Here is a 21,314-nt window from a genome sequence, read left to right as displayed (position 1 = left end):
AACACTTCAAGCAATCGCTAGAAAATCGTGGAAAATGCAACATCCCTTTCAAGTTGAAACCAAACAGCATACATACATAAAGTATACTACATTTTGCAATTGTAGGAAACATGAAATATACGAACGTGGTGTTGCTGTTCCTTAACCGAAAAAAAATTGACGAACCAATTTTTCAACAATTTTTACAAGTTTGACTAATTTTTCATTAAAAAATACAAGTGCAAAATTTGTTTGACAGTTCATTGTCCCAGCATACTCGATTCGATACTGTAGAGTTGAATCAATTGGAGTTTTCTGCTACCATGGTAGAAGAATATATGAAGACGCTTCGACACAGCCGCTGTTACAATGAAGTGTAAAACAAATTTTAAAATTGAAAATTTTGAATGAAAAATTGTTGAAACTTACAAAAAATTTTGAAAAATTTATATCATAACATAACATAATTTACTTTGTCAAATGTCACCTTAACTTCTTGATTCTACCATTAGTTGAATGGTTCATTAAATTGTTAATTTGTTTTCAAAATTTAAATAAACCTTTTTTGACGCTGAAAACAGATTGTTGACATATATTGCAGTTGTCAGGAGAATAAAAATTATGTTTACAAATTATGTTTACAGAAAATGTAGGCATCAGCTGGCCTTACTTGTCGACCTTATGATTGGGCCATGGACTTGGTATACTAAAATGATATAGTAGAGCTACCAGCTGATTATGCAAACTCTTTGAACAAAACAACTAACAATGATTATCTTCGTCTACCCTTTAACCACTTTTGTAGTTTGACGTTTATAAAGGGTGTTTTTTTTAAGCTCGATAGAACTTGAAATTGTAAAAATTAAAACAAAAATCAAATCAAATGTTTTTTTATTTGAAAGATCAATACGTGACATTAACATTTGAAAATGATTTCGGGCATATGGGCACCGTGGCTGTTCTTGACGAAGTGTATTCTGGACGTCCAGTTTTTGGCCACTTTTTCGAGCACTGCTAGTCGGATGTCAATTCTTGCTGGTTTATCGACATAAACCAGTGACTTCACGTAGCCCCACAGGAAATAATCGAGAGGTGTCAAATCGCACGACCTTGGAGGCCAATTGACAGGTCCACTTCTCGAAATCAACTTATCGCCAAAATTTGATTTCAATAAGTCGATGGTTGCGTTCGCCGTATGGCACGTAGCGCCATCCTGTTGAAACCACATCTCCTCCGGATCAATGTCATCCATATTTTTAAACAAAAAATCATTGATCAAGGTGCGGTAACGATCTCCATTTACCGTAACGCGAGCTTCGGCCTCATTTTGAATGAAGAAATAAGGTCCGATGATGGCACCAGCGTGAAAACCGCACCATACGGTGCATTTTTCTGGATGTAATGGAGTCTGTAGGGTCTCTATTGGATTGGTCTCAATCCATATGCGGCAATTTTGCTTATTAACAAACCCGTTAAGCCAAAAATGCGCCTCATCGCTGAACACAATTTTGCGATAAAACAACGGGTCGTTTGCCAACTGCTCTTGAGCCTGATTTTCAAAGTAAATTTGGATAATTTCGTAGCGTTGTTTAAGCGTGAGTCTACTCATGATGATTTGTTAGAGTATGCTGAAACAAATAAAAGTTTCATCAAAATTTAATTTTTTGTGTTACTTTTTACATTTTAAAGTTCTATCTTGCTTAAAAACACCCTTTACATCAACGCGTATAAAAAGTAACGGTACTTTTAATACAGCAATAATTCCAAAGTCTATGTAATTCTTGGCCGCGTTCCGGTGTAAATTTTGAGAGGATCCCAAAAAAGCTACAAACACTTCCTCTAATATTTTGTAAATAGAACAATAAATAAAAAATTCCCATAAATCTATATGTATAAAAAATAGTGCAACAAATTTATAGCAATTGATAACGGCTGGGATTTGACTTAAATTTCTATCGGTTGCTTGTAATTGCAGTGAAAAAAATGAAAATTTTGAGAACAACCTCCAGAAAAGTCGTAGTCGAATTGTTCCAAAATAGCTTTTTCAATAAAGAAACGCCATCAAAAATGTAATTTATTTTGTTACAATCAATACATAAAAGACAGTAATGTTAGTTTCTACCATGGTAGAAGAATAGAGGTAGTCGCTTCGACACAGCTGCTGGGACAATGTTCGCAAGCGTTGATGCATCTACCTATATTCTTCTACCATGGTTTCTACCTTGGTACAATGAAGAGAGAGATACCAGCTGATTACAATTTTTATCTAAGTGTGACCGGATTCTGCCAATTTTGTGTTTTGTATTTATTGGTTTGAAAAATAAAAAAAAATATATTCAAAATCAATGAATGTTCCTTCCATTCATTGATTTTGAATATATTTTTTACACTTGAAACTTGATTGATTTGATTGTACAGTATGGATAATATTTTTTAAAGAAAATCCACGTATTTCTTTAATTAAATAAGGGAAAATATCAAATATATAAACTCGATCTTGTTGCATACATTTTGGATAATTCTGACAGGAAACGAACATAGCCTCAGATTGTATTTCTGTAGTTTTACGAAGTAGTTCTACCCCCTTATTGTACCATGGTTCCTACACTTATATTTCATTAGAGCTTGGACTGATTGTGACAATTCGCAGCAATTAGGAATGGTATCTTGACAGGAAAAAAATAAAATTCAATGAAATGTCGAATATCAAGAGGTATCATATGCTCTGTTCTAGAACTGCAAGAATGTAAATGACGGCAGGATTTTAGCGCGACTCTGCAATCCCTTTATGAAATGTCACAAAATATGCCTAGCCATGACTTCAAGCTTCTTATGTACTTACACCTTACACAGCTTTCCAAAACTACAGAAATACAGTCATGAGATAATTCCCGCTTTCTTTCAGTATTATTCTAAATTATATGCAACAAATTGTTTTCATTTATTTGACATGTATCCTAATTTGTAAACTGAAATAAATAGCACAAAAGATGAATGAAATACCTGAATTTTTATCCAAAAAATATGATCCAACATTTTCAATCTTTCAATTTATCAATTGCTTAATATATTTAATGCGTGTCTTGCAATGAACGTTCCTTCCAATCATGTATTTAGTCTTCATTTTTATTGTTTTTGTCATGGTAGAATGAAGAAGGTAAAGTCATGCAATCATATGTTATATGTACCCAGTTTTACCATGGAATTGAACAGTTTGGATCATATTTTTTAAAGAAAGGTATCATATATAAAAGGAAATATTTAATAATTGAAAACAACTTGTTGCATATAATTTTGAATAATTCTGACAGGAAGCGGACATAGCCTCAGAGCTGCAATTATGTAGTTTTACGAAGCTTTTCTACCTTCTTATTGTACCATGGGTTATACCAAATTGTGTATAGTTAGTTAATATATTATTACAGGAGGACCTGAGAAACAAATTAGTTAGTTAGTTAGTTACTACGCTTTTAACTCAAGAAAGGCTGGACCATGGTTCAATCATGATACAATAAGGAGGTATAACAGCTTCGTAAAACTACAGAAATACAGCGTTGAGGCTATACCCGCTCCCTATCAGACTCATTCAAAACTATAAACAAGTTGTTTTCATTTTTCATATTTTTCCTCACTTTAAAATGAGTTAAATATCGCGAGAAATGAATGAAATGAATGAATTTTCATTCAAAAATATGATCTAAACTGTTCAATCTTTCAATTTCATGGCTAAACTGGTTAATAGCTTTAATGCGCAAGCCGCAATGTATGTGTCTTGCAATCATTGGTTTTGAAAAGATTTTGTTTTCATTTTTTAAAACAATAAATACATGCACACATTTTGCAGAAGTCGGGCACACTGTATACCCATGGTACAATGATATCAAGGTAGGGCTATGATACCATGATTTTAATTTTTTTTATTTTCTTGGCCTAATATGTCATCTTTATTTGTTTGTGTATGTGTTTTCTTTTCAATAACAAAAAAAATTGTTCAGAAAACATTCAAATTCGGGTTTTTTCAAAATGTTTATTTCAACGTATGCATCGACAAAATCTAGAGTTTTTGTAGCGAAATAATCTTTTAGAGATATATAGTACATGATTTTGAAAAGAAGTGTTGACCTTTCTTTAAGTTATCGCGTTTTTCAAATATTTATTCAAAATAAATGCAACAAGTTGTTTGCTTTTTTATTGTTTTGATAGTAATTCTGACATTACAAGCCAAACAGGTAGACCTCTATACTTGCAATTTTTTCAAAGTTAGCCTACCTTGTATTCATTGTACCATGTGTATACCTATAAAATTTCTAAGTTTCAAATTAAAGTCATGTGGCTGAGAATGTAGTCAGGACATTTTTAAACATTTAAGTGTTTATTTCTATTCAGGAATTACTACCGATTCGGTGGACGAAAATTCCAAAACCGATAATTTGTTACATTGACAGCAACAGTAATTTTAGTTAAGTTTAAATAGAAAACATATACATAACTTTACAACCTATATGAGGTAGTTTTGTGTATTATTATTTTCATAAAAATATGCATTAAACACTAAAACCATAGTCCAGCAACGCTAATGAATTATACAAAAAATATGGGAATGTTTGTAATAAAAAATATATCAATTGGGCGATTTAAAAAAAAATTTACAACGTTAATAATAAGAAAATTTTAATATATGGACTAGACGTATTTGGGTAATATTTTTTTTTTTTTTTTACTTATAGATTTTGAATTATGGCATCGAATCAGAAAAAACCAAAAAGATTGCCAACAATCGCGAAAATGGTGAATGCAGCTCTAATGAGTTCTGATGGAAGGAAAGGTAAATATGTAGGTTATTTTATGTATTAATTATACCCCATCAATCCCCTACAGGTATAACAATAATTGGAATTTTGAAATTCATGCATCTCACATATTCAGCAGAAACAACTCCTCTCAGAAAAAAGTTAGTTAGTAAATATATGACTGCATTAATGGATTGCCAAGCCATACATCATATAAAAGGTCGTGGTTTAGTGGGACGCTTTAAACTGGCTGACAGAAGAGAATTCGAACGAAAAATAAAAACAACAAATCAAACCCGTACTGAAACCAGAAATACAAATGAACCACTCAAGAGTTTAAGAAGGCCACAAGAGAACGTTCCCGTGGATGATCCACCACCTTTAAGTCAAGTCTATGAATTAGATCAACCCGGGACCAGCCAAGAATTAATGGCACGAAACAGAAATATTTTGTGTATAAACGATGATCAATTCGATACTCCAATGGCTCCGCGACATGCTTCGACACCAATGCCGGCAATAAACTTTCCATTAGCTCCACACCGTTTACAGACTGAAATTAAAGAGCAATCCGTATTGAATAGCATAGAAACAACCCCACGGACATCTTCTGCTGGGAAAAAAATACGTCGTCGAAAGGTATATTAGAATTTTATGTAAGTTATTAAATTTTTTTGCCGAAATATTTAATTTAGTTTGTTTTATTACGTTTATATTTTGTATTTCAGATACGCAAAAATGTTTCTGGCTATTTAATATAGATGTAAAAATGTATACATTTTATTTTTTATAATTACCTATTATTTGATTTTTTTTTAATTTTTTTTATTGTTGTAAACTTTTTCTATGTATATACAGTTATTTTTGTAAATAGTCATCTTAATTGATAAAAATGTAAATATGTATAATTTGTTTTTAATTTTCCTTGTAAACTGCGAAGTATTTTATACTTTATATTTTATATTTTTAAATTGTTATACATACTAATATTTTTAATTGCATTTTATATTTAAATGCGTAATAAACAATTGTTACAATCTTTAAATATTGAACATGATTTTGAAAAGAAATTTTGACCATAATTCATTTTTTGAGTTGTTTGTTTAATTATTAAAAATCAATGCAAAAAATTTAAAGTTTAGATTTTAAACAAAACAACTTGTTTCATTTGTTTTAATTGTAATTCAGACATTACAATAGACATCTGCAAACAAGCATGAGCTGATGGCTTTTGAAGCTAATGTTTCTGTTGTAATTTCCGTTATATTAATTATAAGTATAATTGTATATAAATAAATACAATAAAGATTTTCGAACCCAGGTCTCTTTGGATCCAGACAATAGTCTATGTTCTTTCATAATCTCTTCATCCGATCATATTTGAACATTAGATCTGGTACCTATTCTACAAAATATTTAATAATCACTATTCACAGAAAATGTGATATTATTCTCAGTTCTTTTCAAAGTATTAATACTAGATTTAGTGAAAAGTTTGAATTATTTAAACGTTAAAGTAAACATAAATAAGTGGTCAAATTCTGAGGATATATTTCTGTCGAAGCTCCGACTGAACTTTTTTTCTTAAAACTTGGACTTTTATTGATGGGCGATTCCTTTAGGGCTTCGAGATAAACAATTATGATACGTCCTTCAAATAAAGAAAACGTAAATAAGTGGTCAAATTCTGAGGATATATTTCTGTCGAAAATCCGACTGAACTTTTTTTCTTAAAACTTGGACTTTTATTGATTCCTTTAGGACTTCAAGGTAAACAATTGGTCTCATTCCAAAAATAATAATTTTTGGCGTGAAATAAATCAACAAATCCACTATTTGGGATCCGCAAATATGCTTTCGAAATATAGCCACAACTGACACCCGGAATTTTCTTCAAATATCCTCGATTTGGGAGCCGGTAATTATCTTTAAAATTTGAGGATTTGACGTGTTGAAGGAATCTACATTTTTAGAAACCCACGGCAAAATACATTGTTTGGAGCAGCAGCCTTTGTAAATTATCCTAATTGTGATGGTTGTTTCTTGATTTCTTTTCTTATTTCGAGTCTTCGACTTTTTGTTTGCTTTTCACAAAATTTCCGTGCAAAATATATATTTTTATACGTAAATAAAAACACAAAAATAATTCAATTCACACACAAAATTGGCAGAAGTCGGGCACACTTAGAAAAAAAATGTAATCAGCTGAGAGCTCTACCTTACCGTTTTATTGTACCGTGGTACATCGATTTCAAAATCAATGATTGGAAGACGCCAGTTTTGCTATGGAATTGAAAGATAGAACTGTTTAAATCATGATTTTGATAGAAAATCCAGGCATTTCATTCACCTTTATTGCTCTTTAACTGATTTTAAAAATGAAGAAAAATATTGAATAAATGGAAACAACAAATTAGACAGGAAGCTGTTCTACATCCTACCATTAGGAATGTAGCTAAAACCACCAAAATATCGTAGTGGACGGTATTTCACGTCCCCATGGCAGGGTATTGGTTTAAGTTTTCAACTAGCAATATTTATATATTTTTTCACCTCATAACACAGGATCGTTCGATCCTCACGAAAATTTTCATAAGGATAGGGTTAGGCTCAGAAGGTCTAGGCCTATTGTGTTTAAAGATGTTCGCATTATATTTAGGGGTTAAAATGGACCAACAACTAAAAATGTTCCTGATGTTGCAGCCGTTATAAAGGTCACAAATAGAAACCAGAGGACACGGAATCTCGCATTTACGCTTATCTGATCATGGCACATACAACCGAATTCAGCCTACAAGCAACTACTTCAAATTTGCTGAAAATCGGTAAGATATGGCTACAGATCCTATATATGCGTTTCGTAATATGCACTCTACATTGATATTTGGTACCAGATACTAGCTCCGAAATACGTCTGACAAATTTTATCAAGATATCTTCAACCGATTTCAACGTTATTGTGCACCAAATATGTAATATCAGTCCAAACTTTAGTTTTTGCACTTTAAACCAAATTTTTCCATTTCCAAACTTGGTATTCGGTATTTTGATGATTTTGGCGACATTATTAACCGGAATTGTTTCAAATTTGGTATTTAAAGTTCGAAATGGATACTACAGCCTATGACAGAAAATTATCTAGGCCCATACATCAGTACCTTCCTATATTCGGCATTTTGACGATTTTAGGTACAATACCCACAGAAATTGTTTGAGATGTCATATTTAAAGTTTGTAATGGATGCTACAGCCTATGACAGAAATTTGTCTATGCTGGTCCAGGTCTATATACGATATTTTAATGATTTTAGCTACATTATTCACCGTTTATTTCAAGTTTCTAATTTGAATATGGTTATGACAAATAATGCCTATGTAGGTCCCTGTCGTATAGACCCCAATATAACAGCTATATTCGGTATTTTTAAAACTTTAACAGAATTTAATTTTTTGAAAATTCCCAAATTCATTCCAAATTGTGGAGGGTATTCAAAGTTCGGTCGGCCAAATTTACTGTTTTTAACTTGTTCATATTGGAACTCATTTATCATTTTCAAATAATTTGAAAATGTATTTCCAACAAATTAAGCAAGACGTATTTGCATATATTTTTGTAAAATTAGAATGTGAAATTATCTGACGATTTCAAATGTTAAAAAAGGCAGAATGTTTAGATGGAATACAAATTTCGAATTTTCAAAATTGGATGTTTTATTTATTTATTTTTTTTTTTTTTTAACGAAAAAAAATGTATTTCTTATGATAACATGAGATTACCTTATATAATTTTACCATGGACCACAAGTAAAATATTCCAAAAATATCGATTATAAATAAACGTTACAATAAAATGAACTTTACCGTAGTTTTTAATGTATGAAATTACAAAATATAATTAATACAAATAACAGTTCTTACTATATAAATAAAAAAATATTACATGAAGCGATAAAAAAAACAAAAACAGTTCATTTTAACATTATAATAATAGAAAAATATAATTTACCGCATACACATTTAAGCAAATATTTTTCGCAAACAGAAAAATATTCCTAAAAATGTCTGCCTATATGCAATATTATAACATCTTTTATTTACCAATTTTATTTCTAAAACTAAAAGAGCAAAAATAGTTTTCAATGTTTTTTTTTAAAGAAAAAATAATTTAATTCGCATAAACAAATATTTGTTTTGCTTCTTGACATTGTAGTTACAAATGTTTTAGGCTGTGTTCCTCCATATTATTATCTTCATTACAATATTTTTTTAAGTTTAATAAGAACCATAAGAATTTCTAAAGACCGATATTTGAGACACTATTTCTTTGCATTATAAATGCAATTAATCTTATGTTTAAACTATTTCAAATTAATCCCACCATAACGTGAAGTACTAACAAATACATTTATATACAAACTTTTTCAAAATCTTGGCAAAAAACGAAATTACTTTTAAAGTATATACAAAAAATAACAAACATATTTACATTTACTGCATATTAAATATTTTTGTAAGACTCCGTTTCTTTTTAGGTGGCGTTGTTGATCGTACTGGAGTGCTATACGAGTCCCTTATATCATCCCCTATATTATGATGACCATTTATTTGTGACAACGCAACAGTTGGTGGTGTGTCAAACACACTGAACCGTTTTCGAGTTGGGGGTGTTCTTTGAGGCTCTAGAGATGGCGTTCCGTCAGCCTCCATGCCTTCTGATTTTGTATCTTCTCTGACAGTAGAGTTTCTGTTTGCTTTTACTTCTTTCGAATTCTGTGTTTCGATCAGTTTTCGGAACTTCGCAATACTAACTATCCTTATTTTACCTTTTAAACCAACACCGGTCACATTAACTACATATTTTGTTTCCATTAAATGTTTTAGTCTTTGCTTAATAAGTGCGTTTCGACGGCCGCTCATGGAAATTACATACTTGCCTGTAATGTAAGATGTTATTTTTTTCAAAGAAACTCCCATTTTCGCTTGTAAATTAACTAGGGCATCATCGACCATATCCGATGTTGTGGGTAATCTTTTTTTTATAACTCTTATTTCATAGGAGTGCGCCACAGATGTCTCGGCTTTATCGCCTACAAAGATAAAGGCTTTAAACAATATAAAATAGTCTTATAATATAAACTCACTTGGCATTTTTTTGCATTCTTTTTTCAGTAACTCCTTGCTGTGGAAGCGATAATCTGAAATATGTTCATTGATGATTATTGTCAAAAATATAACGGCTCTTTTTGTTTATTTACATTTTTAATCAGAGGGTTGCCAGTATTTATGATTGGCAGGCACTGCTTCGATATTGTTCATTCGGCCAAGATTTTGTTAATGTTTTTATTACGATAACCAATTTTTCCTTTATGATATCGAAAAAAAATTGCAAAACTAGTAGATTCTTGCAGGTAGTGGAACTGAGCAATTGATCTGTTACAGTATCAGCAAGTATGAAACATTTTACTACAATAACAGATTTTTCCCTTATGATATCGAAAAAAGTAGTAAATTCCATGGTACAATGAATACAAGGTAGGCTAACTTTGAAAAAATTGCAAGTATAGAGGTCTACCTGTTTGGCTTGTAATGTCAAAATTACTATCAAAACAATAAAAAAGCAAACAACTTGTTGCATTGATTTTGAATAAATAATTTAAAACCGCGAAAACTGAACAAAAGGTCAAAATTTCTTTTCAAAGTCATGTTCTATATATCTCTTATGGTTTATTTCGCGACAAAAACTGTAGATTTTGTCGATGCATACGTCGTAATAAGCATTTTGAAAACACCCGAATTTCAATATTTTCTGAAAATATTTTTTTATTATTGAAAAGAATACACGTACATAAACAAATGAAGTTGACATATTAAGCCAGAAAAATAAAAAAAAATTAAATCATATGGTAGTTCTGCCCTACCTTGAATTCATTGTACCGTGGTAAATTCTTGCAGTTCTAAAACAAAGCAAGTACTGAGTATGGCTGAAAAAAAAGAAACCTTTTCATTTACCAAATCGGTACTGGCAACCCTTCGTTATATCAGAATTCATCCATGGTAGAATTCATTGTAGAACAATTCTTCTACCATGGTAGAATTATTAGAAGGTAGAAACGAGACTACAACATATACAATTCAACAACAACCACATACGAATTTGTTATTGTAAGTAGTGAAAATGTCGCTATAACAAGTGCTATAACGGTAGCCGATTTTCAATTATTGATATCGATGATAAAATTGCAAAACAAGTGGATTCTTGATTCAGGAAAAAAATTGTTTTCAGTTTATTAGTCATTTGTTTATATTTTGTTATGCGCGGCAAATTTAAATTATGGAATAGAAAAATTCTTCGTTTTAAATAAATATACTAAAATATTCATTTCAGTAAAAGTAAAATTATAAATTTCTCTATTATACGATTCACAATGTTCATGAGGTCTATTACTCAATGTATCCATTTATTTTTATAGTATTTAGATACCGGATAATTCAAATTATATACAAATGGTCCGTTCCAGAATTTCCCTTTATGATGTTGAAAAAACTTGCAAAACTAGTAGTTTCTTGCAGGTTGTGGAACAGAGCAAATATTTTTTGCAGGTGTAATAATTTGTTGACAACTTTTCACATACATTTTGTTTTGGTACATAATACAAGTGTCAGAGTTATGTGTCCAAAAATGTAAACAAAATAACTAATTTTCAATGAACTATTTTAATTTCAAAAATATACATTTTTGGAATATGGATTATTAAATTGAAAATGCAGAAGAATAGTTCTTAAAATATTTAATTTTAATGCTTTCACATCATTCCCCTAAATGTAAAGTTGTTAGCTGTTGATCCTAATCTCTCAACACTTCAAGCAATATTGAAAAAGGCAACATCATCGCTTTTGGCGTTTTGTTAGGTACAACGGCGATTTTTTCTATTATGCAAAAAATATGTTCATATAGCCCTGCAGTAAAATTTTATATCAAAAAGGGTATACCTATTGCATATTATTTTTTTTTTATTTTATTTATTTTATTTATTTTCAATTAGTACAGAAACCTAGCCAACAGGGCCATGGACGGTTCAAAAAACTTCTATACATGACTACTCTAAAATTATTATAATATCCTTAATCCTAAAAGAATTACTTAAAATAAAACACTAAAACAAATTAACAAAAAATGAATAAAATTAACAATTGATTGATGGTTCCAAGAACTCCTATACATGACTACTCAAAACTATTCATAACATCCTTAATCTTAAAAATAACATTAAAAAAATAACAAAAAAAAAAAGATTAGCAAAAATCACAATTCATTGAAGATTTAGATAAATCAACTATGCAAGGAAAAAAACAAATTAACACAAGAAAACTATATATTTTAAACAATATTGAAATGAGCATATAATTTACGCCTATAACATTTTAGGGAAGAATTGAATGTCTTAAGATTAGGTGGCAGATTGTTGAAAATGCGAGCAATTCTTACATAGAAGGATTTTTCCAACAGAGGAGTCAAGCGTGGTATAACAATTTGCAGGTTCCTTACAGATCTCGAAAACTTAAAAAGGTCCAAAAGTGTAGAAGATGTCCTCAATTTAAAATGTTTGTAGAAGAACAACATTGACCTTAAATTCACAAAACACTCAAACGAACAACCAAGAAACTCTTTCACAGAAGGAGATATATGATCACGACGTTTGACACAAAAAACATATCGCATTACTCTATGAAACAATAGTTTTAACTTACGAAAAACAAAACCGTAGCTACCCCCAAAAATCTCAATACAATATAAAAAGTGAGGCATTATTAATGCATGTACCAACTGAATTCTAATCTTCTTAGGGAAATGGAATTAAATCACAAAATGTCAGATCTAGTTTGATACTAGTATTACTATAGAGTCAAATCAGCTGGGACTTGCTGTTACCTGTAATAATTATACCATGACAACTTTTTCTAAATTTTTCCTTTGACAAGTCAATTTGAATTTAAATGAATTTAAATTTGGCACAAAATCAGAAGTTGCTATTTTGTTTCTTTATTTTTTTTTTTTTTTTTGAATTTAAGTTACTTATGTAATGCCATGTTTACGTTAAAACTTTTTGTAGGGTTAACCTACTTTAAAAGAATTTGTTTGAAGTTTAAGTAATGGATATGACAATTTTAATCCAAATCCAGTGGTTTAACCCATTTATATGTAAACGTACTGTAACAGAAGGCAGAACAAAACTATCCCCTGTGTGCATTTTTTCCTTTGGTGTCCCTATTCTATCAAAATATGTACACAGTTTCTATGTGAGTGTATTGTTTTGAATATTAAAGAAATTTGAATAAATTATTTCAAATTCAGTTGCAACAGAAATGCAAATTACCGATATTAAAGCGTAATATACTATACGATTGTGGGATAAAACAACATCGTCCTTCTATTTTAAACTCAATTTTGTGGTTAACCCCATTCATATTTTGTGATTTTTTCCTCCAATATTAGAATTTAATGAGAAAAAGTAAAATAAACAAAACCAACTGTTAAATGTTTAAAAGTCTATTTGACATAATAAGACACCAGTACAGAGTTGCATTTTCTTGTTTATTTAAAGTCGAACAAGCTTTCTTATTGAGCTATAGAGGTTACCTAGAATTAATTGTACCATTTGCGTACAATTTCAAGGATGAATTTTGTCAAATATATAAACAAATGTTATATATATAACATTGTGAAATTATATGTCAAATTCTTTGAGTTTATACTTTTTCATATTATGGTGAAATAAATATTAATTTCTCAAGCGGCGTATTTATCTACGCGATCGTGAGTAACCAATATAAAAACCTATAAAACTACGATGGCAACCCTTCTTTAAAATCCCAGAAACTACGTCAGCTGACACTGTCACAACAAACAAAAAAAAAAACACGCAAAATGACCCCAAATAAGTAAACGTGGGACGGGACGTAATGTCAAATTCTTACAACATCCTTGTTTGCTCTTTGAAATCAAAACAAGGTCATGGAAACTTTAAAGAAGGACCGGTGTAAAATATATGTGTAGAGAAAAGAAATCGCAATATTCATACGGTTCGATACGCCCATAAAATGCAATAAATTTTTAAAAAGAAGGATATTGCAATAGGACTTGAAAACGAAAATATCGAAAAAGTGAAAAATCTTTTCGAATATATAAAACCATACTTCATATAGTTTCATAAAAACACTGACAATTTTACGTCGAAGTATTTCCACGCCTATAATGGCCACAAGCTGCTCCAATATTTACCAACAAATTTTGTCAGCTTCCAAGTATAATTTGCCAAATAAGATTTTAGTGTTAACCACGTTCTATCAACAATACGCCCCACCTTTTATTATAAACCGATACACAGACCGTGAACTAGACGGCAGTTCAGAATTGGTTTAAGGATTGAAATTGAATAGCTCATAGTAATACAAGAAAAAGATAAGGCATCACATAGGTCTTAAAAACTAAAGTATATTTCACACAAGGTCTCTTGCCAACATGTCTGGCCCATCAAGTGGTGGTGGTCCAACCGATGCCAGTGCTGGTGGCGGAGAAGATGACTCACTGGAATCTTCTTTGCAGGCATTTCAAAGCATGCCAAAAGATTTTAATGCAGCTTTGGAAGATTTTCGAGCCGATTGGCAAAAGGAATTGAAACAAAAGCAAGCAGGCGATGATGTAGCTAAAAGTGATGATGTAGCAGAGGAAGAAAAGGAGGCTAAAGATGTTGTAGGTCCCCTGGTCGTTCCAAAAGAAACTTCTGATCAGGATGCCTTGGCAAAAAGTTATTTTCATAAAGCTGTTGAATTGGAAAAACGCGGCAAAGTCTATGATGCCATACCATTTTATCGGAAAGCATTGCAAATTGAGCCTAACGTTGAATTCACCTACTATGAACAACAAAAACTCAAGAACAATGCTCAGCAACAAATCAATATTAAGAATGCAGAACATAACCAGAAGTCGTTGGATAGCCAGGACGATCTGGCGGATGAAGATATAATTGATGATTTATATGAAAAATTCCAAGCTGATTTATCGCACAACCACAACGGCAAATTGATACTAAGTAGTCGCGATCCTGGAGTAATTACCACGGAAATGCATATTTCCGAATTACCACCAGAATTGCTATTGTATATAATGCGTTGGGTTGTATCCTCTCAGTTGGATATGCGTTCATTAGAACAGTGTGCTGCAGTCTGCAAAGGAATGTATTTGGTGGCCAGAGATGAAGAGCTTTGGCGTTCAGCATGTGTCAAGTGAGTTGAAAATTTTATAAATGAATTACATTTGAAAATTCCTAAATTTTCCTTTTTTAATTGGAAGCAAATCTGTTGGATTAAAAACCTCTGGGGTTATATGAAGAAACTGTGGGTATAGTAATTGGGAAATGTCTTGTATAGATTAATGTATATGCTGGCATTTTTTAAGTAGAAGAACTATCATATGTACTCTTTTAAGAGATATTTTAAAATTTTTATCCCAACATAATCTTTCTATTGATAGAAGCAATTGTTTGGAAAAAGAAAGCATCTTCTTAAACAAAAAGACCACTCACAGGCCTTCTATCGACAAAAAAAAAAAACTTCACACAGATCTTGCAAGATAGAATGCCTTCCTCATATTGTCAGTAGACAGAAGTAAGAGGTAAACCTTTTATATACAGAAGTCTGCACATGTAATAATACCTGAATTATTACAATGTAAAATTTTTAGCGACGAAGCTTTGTATTATCTTTATATAAATAAAAATTGAAAATGCAAATGGGGCTTATGGAAAATAAGTAGATAGTAGAACTTTCGCCAATTTCTTCTGTGTGGGAAGACCATACTTTCTGAGATAAGTGATCTTAAAATTTCCAAGAAGATTATGAAGTTGAGGTCGTGGATGAAGGTTTTTAGGTGTGGAAAAATAGGCCACTAAGTGTAGAGTTTAAACTTAAAATGTCTATTACTGGTATTAATTTAATATTTATAATGTTTTATTTTAATTTTTCAGAGTCTGGGGACCCAATGTTGGCACTCTAACTCATTCCGAAACAGATGAGGACAAAACTACACCATTAGACGGACAATGTCCAATAATACCCAAATATTCTAGTTGGCGGCAAATGTTCATTGAACGCGAACGTGTGCTGTTCAATGGCTGCTATATAAGCAAAACCACATACGTTCGAATGGGTGAAAATAGTTTCCAAGATCAATATTATCGTCCGGTGCAATTAGTGGAATATTATCGTTATATACGCTTTCTACCTGATGGTACTGTTTATATGATGACGAATGCCGATGAACCGCAACAGGGTGTGACACGTTTAAGAAATCTTCAGCAATTACGTCCGGATATTTTGAAAGGTCGCTTCCGCCTATTTGGTAGTACACTTACAATTGTCTTGGGCAAACAACAGTCCCAAACTACAAAGTTCATAACCAGTACAAACGTTGGTGGCTACAATAGGCATAGACGTGGAAGTTCGGTATACGACGATGCTGCATTAAACAGTACTAAATATTGCATTGAATTTCGTATATTGAATACATCAAGGCGAAAATTTGCCCAATTGGCATGGCTACGTTATTCTGTAGTCCAAGTACGTAATAAACATGAAACAACTTCTGAATTTGATCTAACACCATCTAAGTATCCGCCATTGTGGTTTTCACCGGTGCGCAGTTATCATTTGGTGGCAGATAATCCACTTATATAAATTGTTGAAAAACAAGGAAACGAGGAAATAAAAATGCAACAGCTTTATGAAGAGTGATTTTGTTAAAATTAATATAGTTTTAAGCTTTAATACATTTTTTTGGTCCGGCGTATATAAATTTATAACTTAACTGTCGCTATAACTATTTTCTCTCTTCGTGTATATATTTTGAAATAAAACTGAAGAATTATTAAAATGAATAATAGAAATGCCATTGTTTACTTAATAATTTGTAATGTGCTTAAAATGTGGAGTAACCGAATGGTTCAAACCCCACACCTCGATTGGTTATAAATGTTCATAGTCAACTTATAGTATGGCCAATAACATAATTTCTTGCACTACAGAGCGATTCCGTACACACGTAGTTAGTCCAGTATATCCCATGGTACCATTCAGTTTACTGAGCCGTAATCGGGAGAATCATTGTATGTGAGCTTACTTTCACAGAGTTGTAGAGCGATAATTCAAAATATTCCCTCAAAAAATTGTGCCATATAAGGATTTCTACAGCCTAACATTTGCAAAAGACCTGTAGCCGCGTTTTCCGACTTCTAACAGCAAGAACTATGTTCGCTTGTAGTTCCCTGCACTAGGAAGTATACCATACCGAGAATCTAAACATGACCATCAGCTTAAGTTGATTCGTATATTTATATAGAAGAATAATTGTAGGGTAGTTTTACGGTGACCCGCATGGATTTAAATTTGTTGATTTTCACCACAACCACATATTAAAAAAAGAAACATCTAATTGTACACTAAATACTTTTATTTCATTTATATTTTAATTTTTTAAAACTACATAAAGCATAATAATAATTTAAATTGAGTTAATTTTTTGTTTTTTTTTTTTCATATGGCTCAACATAGTATATTTTGGAAATTGAAAAGATCACATTTGCGTTCATTTGAGAAGAAATGAATAAGATTGGGAAAATGAGTATTAAATTCAAACTTACAGACTATCATTAAAAAGGGACAATCGATCAAGTAAATAATAAATTAATAAATGCCTAGATGAATGTTGATTATTCTTTTTTTACGTAGACTCGGTATATTTTAAAAGTGGACTCCGAAATTGACCAATCAATAATGCTAACCATACACATTTTAATAATATATTTCTTTCATTTTGTCTCCGTTTTATTTTAAAAATACTTTATCATTTTAATTATTTAAAATCAATCTCATCTTATAAATATGTTCAAGTTTCCGTTTGAGTGAAGCCGTTTAGTGATTTTACTTAGAGGACAGAATTTGTCTGGGTTTTTAAATATAAATATTGAAATTTGTCAAGATGATAACACAACTTTAAATACATATATATTTATGTAATTATTGTTATACATGGCTTTTGTTTATCACTTTGAAGTGATTTTTTGGAAAGGGTTATATAAGTAGATTGTAGATAAACAATCGTTTAAAGTTTCGTTTTCTAAGTGTTTGCTTTGGTTTAATTTTTATTTTGTTTTGTATTAGCTGCTTACTTAGCCTCTCTGTATTTCTGTAGTTTTTTTTAACACTTTCAATGTGTGTTTCGAATTTAGGACTCGAAAACATTATTGAATTATTTTTCAGCTTGTACTATAATCTTTTCATAGCGCATTTTATCAGGCGTATCCCAACAACTTTTCAAACATGTAAACACTAAAACGTTTCCATATTCCAGGGGTGTGTTCTCATTGCTCTGTAGCATTCTCAATTTGGGTATTAATGTGGATAAAATTTGGACTTCACAAATTGTATCACCGTTACAATTTGGACACTTGGGTACTGGCTCTTGCAATGGGGCTATAAGTAAAGGCAAGGTGTCACGAGAATATCTGCAAAATAAATAAAAGTAGATTCTTGTTTTTATTAGGAAAAGAATGTGGCAATACAACAAAACTATAAATGAGTACAAATTTGACCATAAACAGAGTCTATGCGAAACTCAAAATTAGTTTAAGTATAGGGGACATGTACATTTGGTAAATCTGTTTTCTTTTGCTACGGTTATCCTTAAAACTTTAATGAACAGCATCATGTTACACCTATACATCTCATTATATCAGGATGCTACTTTTAAACGCTAATTTGACCCAAAAACTAACTATTTTGTTACCTTAAAATTTGACCCGGATTCTGCTGGATGGTACTCAAGAAATGATGGAACATTAGATCACCATGTGCCGGTAATGCTTTTTCATAGGTTTCTTGATCTTCGGGTGTACCAGCCCCAACACCACTTCCAGCTCCGCTGCCACCAGCACTTCCTGGTGACAATGCTGATTCATCCTGCTTCTTATATTCTTGATAGAGTTCACGAATATGTTCAGCCGATAGAGAGCCTCCATATGAATCATAATCCTGACCCGATGCATTCATTTCTAAATCAACCGCAATAAAATAGGGCTTAATTGTAAGATCTGATAATTTTACTAAAGGTCCTAAGGCGGCCGGTGTAGGTGTATGTTTGAGTAAGGCTATTAAATCACGTTCAGGCTTTTGAGGTGTCTCGACTAGCACAACATCCGTTTCGGGTCCTTCAATTTCTGCACATATTGCAGCAGAAGCACCACTGCAGGCATAATTTCCTTCATTTTCCACAGAGGCTGCAGCAGCAATGCCATTGCCGCCACCAGCAGCGGCATCAGCACAGTTGGCGTTAGGGTCTTCGGCTACATTTTGCGCTGCCCTCACATCCATTTGATTAAAATTCATAATCAGTTCATTATCCATCGAATTGCTTTCATCTTCGTCATCATCTTCATTCGACGAGGGACGTTCATCGCCATCACTAGACATTGGTAAATTGACATTTTTTCCACTAATTATATTGCCATTTTCCTCATTGGACTCATTACATTCATCTGCCTCCGTATCCATTTGTTCTATACTTTCTCGCACAGTTGTCTGGTCATCGACGGCTCCCCAATCATCAGCTCCACTACACCAGGACAATTTTCCCGTTGCCTGTTTCGCCTCCTTTTTCTTTTTTTGTTTATTATTTTTGGGTGATGCCACAGCCTTTATAATATCACTGTGATCGGGTGTATCCAAGTGTTGAGTTCTTACACATAGCCAACTCTTAGAGTTTTGCGAACAAACCGGATTCAAGCAGGCAAATATATAAAGCGTACGATGGAATTGAGACATTTCTAGAGGCGCATACAATTGTACTATCAATGGACGTACTGTGCCACATAAAGGACATGCTGGAATCTTTATCTCACCATTTGGCCAGTCCTGTAAGAATTGAATAAAGAAAAAAAAAATCAAGTATTAATCGCACATTGTGATGTCGATATTAGCATATTCTCAGTCTTTTATCCCTAAAAAAAGTTTCAGCAGTCAACAGCGAAAGGTACTGGGTGAAAAATCTTTCCATGCTAAATTCTCAATTCATTTTCTATATGACGGAATGCTTAGCACAGTCATTATATATTTTTTCCACTGTTCAACTCACACCACGCCATACCAATACACCAATATATAGTAGCAAATAAAAAATACTATAGAACATACCGCACTACCACCAATTTTATTTATAGTACTATTCAACAAGGATGTATGCTTATCCGTAATCTCTTCATCATCGTAGCCTAAGTAGACTGTGCTTTTATTTTTGGCCATGTTTGGAATTTTATTTTAATTTAAAGTCACTCAACAATCAATTTTTGATTTTGCACTTGCGAACAGACAACGAAGCGGAACAAACTTTAATTGGCGGCGGCATATCAAGTGTAAAACAATCAGCGGGCGCTGTGTATGGTTGCCGCAGTAGAAAAACTCTACTAAAATTGGTATTTTTTTCGAGTTGGTAACTTGTTTTAATTTGGGTATAATTTTAAAGGCTTGAAAAATGAAATTATTGATTTTTTTCATTGAAAAATAAATTCAAAACAAATATGCGCGCATCGGATTGCTTAACGGAAATTAAGAAATTGAAGTTTGTCTTAGATTGTTTTAAAAAAGAGATTTCATTTTTGTAAAACTGATGCATATTAATTTTAAATGATTGTATTTTTTATTCAAAACAATACACACACATACACAAAAGGTGTATCTGTTTTTACAGAATAAAGTCACCAAAAGAAAAAAATATTTAGGGGGTAGCTTTGTCCTACCTTTTATAATTGTACCAAGGTACCATGGGAAGAACTAGAAAAATAAACGTTAAACATATGATTTTACAACTTTTTCAATATTACACCTTTCACTAGAACTCATTGTCAAAATCAATTCTATATAATCAAATGGGGACCGGTTTTCTATTCGGTTAAATTTTACACGGTTAACAAGAACTGGGCCTCAATTCTTGTTCTATGAAAATGTAAAATGAAAACTTTATTAAAGAAAATAAATTTCAAATGAAAATTTTTTTTAAAGGAAATATTTTTCATTTCATATTTTCATAGAAAAAGAATCCGGCCCCTGGGACTCAATTTTTGTTCTGTGAAAACGTGAAATTAATAGGAAAGAAATGTCAAATGAAAAAAATTATAAAGGAAATATTTTCCATTTCATATTTTCATAGAACAAGAATCCAGCCCTCGGAAGTTGATTTGAAATGATTTTACCTTAATTTCATTGTATATCACAAATGATTTATATGTTCCCAAACCGCAAGAATGTAAAAGTTTTTACTGTGATAACCGATTTCCCTTTTGCCTTCGCCTTCGAAGTAAAAAAATAACAGTGATGCATTTGGTTATTATTTGGATTATGCATACCCATGAAAATAATTCTGATAAAATAAACCCGCATTAAGCACATTAATCCTGACAATGAAGGATAATCCGAGTGGAATGATTGTAGGCATGGCTC

At 31.7% G+C, this 21,314-nt stretch overlaps 4 protein-coding genes across 7 annotated transcripts; 2 read left to right on the top strand and 2 right to left on the bottom strand.

Annotated features, from left to right (window-relative positions):
- The first annotated feature begins 1,734 nt into the window (after positions 1-1,734).
- LOC131800374 (uncharacterized) lies at positions 1,735-5,429 on the top strand. 4 transcript variants are annotated; one of them, XM_059132226.1, is made up of 3 exons: positions 1,735-1,828; positions 4,707-4,804; positions 4,858-5,429. In XM_059132226.1, the coding sequence occupies exons 2-3, from the start codon at positions 4,717-4,719 to the stop codon at positions 5,415-5,417; spliced, it is 648 nt and encodes a 215-aa protein (XP_058988209.1). In that variant the 5' UTR covers positions 1,735-1,828; positions 4,707-4,716; the 3' UTR covers positions 5,418-5,429. The 4 variants fall into 4 exon arrangements, with proteins under 4 accessions (XP_058988209.1, XP_058988211.1, XP_058988208.1 ...); XM_059132228.1 differs by lacking the exon at positions 1,735-1,828 and adding an exon at positions 1,872-2,048 and having other exon boundaries at positions 4,906-5,429; XM_059132225.1 differs by lacking the exon at positions 1,735-1,828 and adding an exon at positions 1,872-2,048.
- Positions 5,430-8,530: 3,101 nt separating this feature from the next.
- On the bottom strand, positions 8,531-10,047 carry LOC105261691 (uncharacterized). Its single transcript, XM_011293315.3, has 3 exons — positions 10,025-10,047; positions 9,911-9,964; positions 8,531-9,856 (listed from the first exon to the last, which is right to left on the bottom strand). The coding sequence occupies exons 2-3, from the start codon at positions 9,915-9,917 to the stop codon at positions 9,258-9,260; spliced, it is 606 nt and encodes a 201-aa protein (XP_011291617.2). The 5' UTR covers positions 9,918-9,964; positions 10,025-10,047; the 3' UTR covers positions 8,531-9,257.
- Positions 10,048-13,670: 3,623 nt separating this feature from the next.
- On the top strand, positions 13,671-16,658 carry LOC131807199 (F-box only protein 9-like). The gene is made up of 2 exons (XM_059132245.1): positions 13,671-15,053; positions 15,794-16,658. Exons 1-2 carry the CDS (start codon positions 14,290-14,292, stop codon positions 16,500-16,502), a joined length of 1,473 nt encoding a protein of 490 aa, XP_058988228.1. The 5' UTR covers positions 13,671-14,289; the 3' UTR covers positions 16,503-16,658.
- A 598-nt stretch (positions 16,659-17,256) lies between these two features.
- On the bottom strand, positions 17,257-20,233 carry LOC101896926 (programmed cell death protein 2-like). The gene is made up of 3 exons (XM_005181364.4): positions 20,013-20,233; positions 18,610-19,733; positions 17,257-18,328 (listed from the first exon to the last, which is right to left on the bottom strand). The coding sequence occupies exons 1-3, from the start codon at positions 20,118-20,120 to the stop codon at positions 18,073-18,075; spliced, it is 1,488 nt and encodes a 495-aa protein (XP_005181421.2). The 5' UTR covers positions 20,121-20,233; the 3' UTR covers positions 17,257-18,072.
- Between the last annotated feature and the right edge of the window lie 1,081 nt (positions 20,234-21,314).

This window comes from Musca domestica, unplaced genomic scaffold, assembly GCF_030504385.1.
Source record: "Musca domestica strain aabys unplaced genomic scaffold, Musca_domestica.polishedcontigs.V.1.1 117, whole genome shotgun sequence".
Lineage (NCBI taxonomy): Eukaryota > Metazoa > Arthropoda > Insecta > Diptera > Muscidae > Musca > Musca domestica.
This window is presented reverse-complemented; position numbering and strand designations above follow the sequence as displayed.

Coding starts and splice junctions, on each gene's coding strand:
- LOC131800374 (XM_059132226.1), top strand. CDS start 4,717: ATGGCATCGAATCAGAAAAAACCAAAAAGATTGCCAACAATCGCGAAA. Junction 4,805..4,857: donor GAGTTCTGATGGAAGGAAAG/GTAAATATGTAG, acceptor AATCCCCTACAG/GTATAACAATAATTGGAATT.
- LOC131807199 (XM_059132245.1), top strand. CDS start 14,290: ATGTCTGGCCCATCAAGTGGTGGTGGTCCAACCGATGCCAGTGCTGGT. Junction 15,054..15,793: donor TGGCGTTCAGCATGTGTCAA/GTGAGTTGAAAA, acceptor TTAATTTTTCAG/AGTCTGGGGACCCAATGTTG.
- LOC101896926 (XM_005181364.4), bottom strand. CDS start 20,120: ATGGCCAAAAATAAAAGCACAGTCTACTTAGGCTACGATGATGAAGAG. Junction 19,734..20,012: donor ATAAAATTGGTGGTAGTGCG/GTATGTTCTATA, acceptor CAATTCTTACAG/GACTGGCCAAATGGTGAGAT. Junction 18,329..18,609: donor AATCCGGGTCAAATTTTAAG/GTAACAAAATAG, acceptor TTTATTTTGCAG/ATATTCTCGTGACACCTTGC.